Source organism: Amia ocellicauda, chromosome 18 (genome assembly GCF_036373705.1).
Source record: "Amia ocellicauda isolate fAmiCal2 chromosome 18, fAmiCal2.hap1, whole genome shotgun sequence".
Classification (NCBI taxonomy): Eukaryota; Metazoa; Chordata; class Actinopteri; order Amiiformes; family Amiidae; genus Amia; species Amia ocellicauda.
This window is the reverse complement of record NC_089867.1, coordinates 8,302,501-8,305,000: the sequence shown is the minus strand read 5'-3', so window position 1 is coordinate 8,305,000 and position 2,500 is coordinate 8,302,501. Positions and strand designations below refer to the sequence as shown.

Sequence of the window (2,500 nt, the reverse complement as noted above, 5' to 3'; positions counted from 1 at the left end):
TTAATTGGGTCAGCCAATACCTCTGGGCCTCCCTATATACTTGGAGACTTGATAACTCGTTATTCTCCTGGGAGAAGAAATAAACGTGGGATTATTGCCGTTCTTCTGTCCCCAAAACTGCACTATTGCCTTCTAATGGATGACACATCTTGACAGTCCACTGTCCTGCAAGAGACAACTTAATCTAACCTGTCCCACCCCAGTAGGAGGCGCTATGACAGAGAGGGGTGTAGAATAAAAACGGGTAACCATATCCATCCTTCCCCAAAACAGAGACACCAACTGTGCACCGCTTTACCACACCTTGACTCATATACCAGACTCTCAACAAAGTTTACAACCAATAACTGCAAGGTCTGTCAGCAAGTTGAGCATAATGTGAAAGTCCATTTACCTGTCGTGTACTTGTTGAAACGATGATTTGATTGGTTGTGTTGGAGACTCGGTCCTCTGAACGTTTTCCCGATCTAACGCAAACACAGAAACACAGAAAAACGAATGAATTCACAATGTGCACACGTACATAAGGCGTTGTTGGACGTGGGGTTTGTACAGCGGCCTATGCATTAACGATAGAAACAGGACTATAAAATAACTACATTACCATTCTGTTATTTATTTATTTACCACATTGATATATAATTTATACGCACACACAAACTCATGACATCATTTCTATAACAAATACAATTATATACTTGATCATTAGCCAAATTCAACTTTCAACTTTGTATCAAAGCATTTATAAAATAATGTAATCTGATAATAATAATAATAATAATAATAATAATAATAATAATAATAATAATAATAATAACCAGCATTTCAAAATGAGATATACCTATGTGTTTAGGACTGAGGCTCTCTGGAGATTTCTCACTGTTCAGTGCTGCGACGGATGATACGACCCCAGATGTCTGCTGCTGGGCATGGAGGGCATGATTGTGATGATGGTGATGCTGATTTACTCCCAAAAAAGACCTCACGTTTAACAGGGAGTTTTGGCTCAGGAAAGCGCCATTGGTCCAATTGTGGAACTTCCCAATCTGGCAAGTGTACAGTCCGTGGCTGGGGAGGAAAGCTGGGTGCTGGATCTGGGGGGACGTGTGGCTGGCGGGGGCAGAGGGCGAGGTGGGTTTCTGAGAGCTGTCGGGGCTGGTGGCTGTCTCTGCTAAGGACCAGATCTTGGGCTTATTGTTTGCTGGCACTTGGAAATGGCCCTGCCCGCCAGGAGAAAGCACCCTGGTGTTATTGCTCTCAGACGGGTCTTTCGCTGCAGAGATGGCGTCTTTGGACTTGTCAAAGCCTTCGTGCGCCTGGAGGCTCAGTGCGCGTCTCTTCTCCAAACTGTCCAGGTCCCCCCTGTCCCGGGCGTCCAGCTTCTCCTCGTCCTCCTCGTTGCTCTGGTCGCCGTCGTTCTCGTCGATCTTGTCGATGTCAATGCTCTCCAGGTCGATCTCCTCGTCGTCTTCGTTCTTCTCCGCGTCGCCTTCGTTGTCGCTGCCGAAGATGTTGCCATCCTCGTCCTCTTTACTTCTGGTACCCCAGGTCACCTTGTTCTCCTTCTTGAGTCGCCTCCGGGCATTGGCGAACCATGTGGAGACCTGGGTCAGGGTCATCTTGGTGATGATGGCCAGCATGATCTTCTCGCCCTTGGTGGGGTAGGGGTTTTTCCTGTGCTCGTTGAGCCAGGCCTTGAGGGTGCTGGTGCTCTCCCTGGTGGCATTCTTGGGTCTGGCAGGGTCTCCGTACTGAAACTGTCCATAGGGGTAAAACGCTGGGGATGTGTGGGCAGCAAAACTTGCGGGGTGGACACCTGGGTTATCTTTCAGCTCATATTGGGAACCCTGAGACAAGGGGAAGGGGGGAAAATAGTTATCCACCATGTTTTTTTTTTAGTATACCATTCTAGCTGACATTATTTAATAGTTATAATTAATTGTTTCAAATCCTTTATGCGTATTAATTGTACTCAGTGCGTAAAAATCCCTTCTTGCTTGTACCCAACTAGGCCGATTTCGGATCACTTTGATATCCTACAGATTAATTTACTTCTTGTACAACAGTTATAACTGAATAAAACAAACAACAATGCAGAGTATATTATACATGATTTACTTGTGAAGACGTGAAACAACAACAGCAGATTTAAAAGTTTATGTTTTAAAGTTATGCACACATGTTTTCCGATTTTAAGGCCTACTTTCATAAAAGATCAGGAGAAATATCAGTCAAATAGATTTGGTTTTCTCTTCAGATGAGTCAGAATAACCTATATAATTATGTCAATAGAACACATTTCTTATTGATTCATTTGTTTTATTATTTTTGAATGCCGCAAATAATTATATCCAGAGATTTAAGCTGTCTCTCCAGTGAGTGATTTAAAAGTGATCAATATTATGTGAATCATCAGTAGTAAAACACAGCAAGTCGAATTATCCCATCGGGTATTTAATCAAATAACATTTTATCTTTTTAACCACCTAATTGGATCTCT

At 43.2% G+C, this 2,500-nt stretch overlaps 1 protein-coding gene across 1 annotated transcript in view; it reads right to left on the bottom strand.

Moving 5' to 3' along the window:
- The window catches only part of LOC136713820 (iroquois-class homeodomain protein irx-1), a 5,279-nt gene that overhangs the window by 1,004 nt on the left and 1,775 nt on the right, over positions 1-2,500 (bottom strand). The window contains exons 2-3 of the mRNA XM_066691039.1: positions 842-1,847; positions 395-467 (exon numbers count right to left, since the gene is read on the bottom strand). Of these exons, the coding sequence (XP_066547136.1) occupies positions 395-467; positions 842-1,847 (1,079 nt within the window). The remainder of the gene's footprint in view (positions 1-394; positions 468-841; positions 1,848-2,500) is intronic.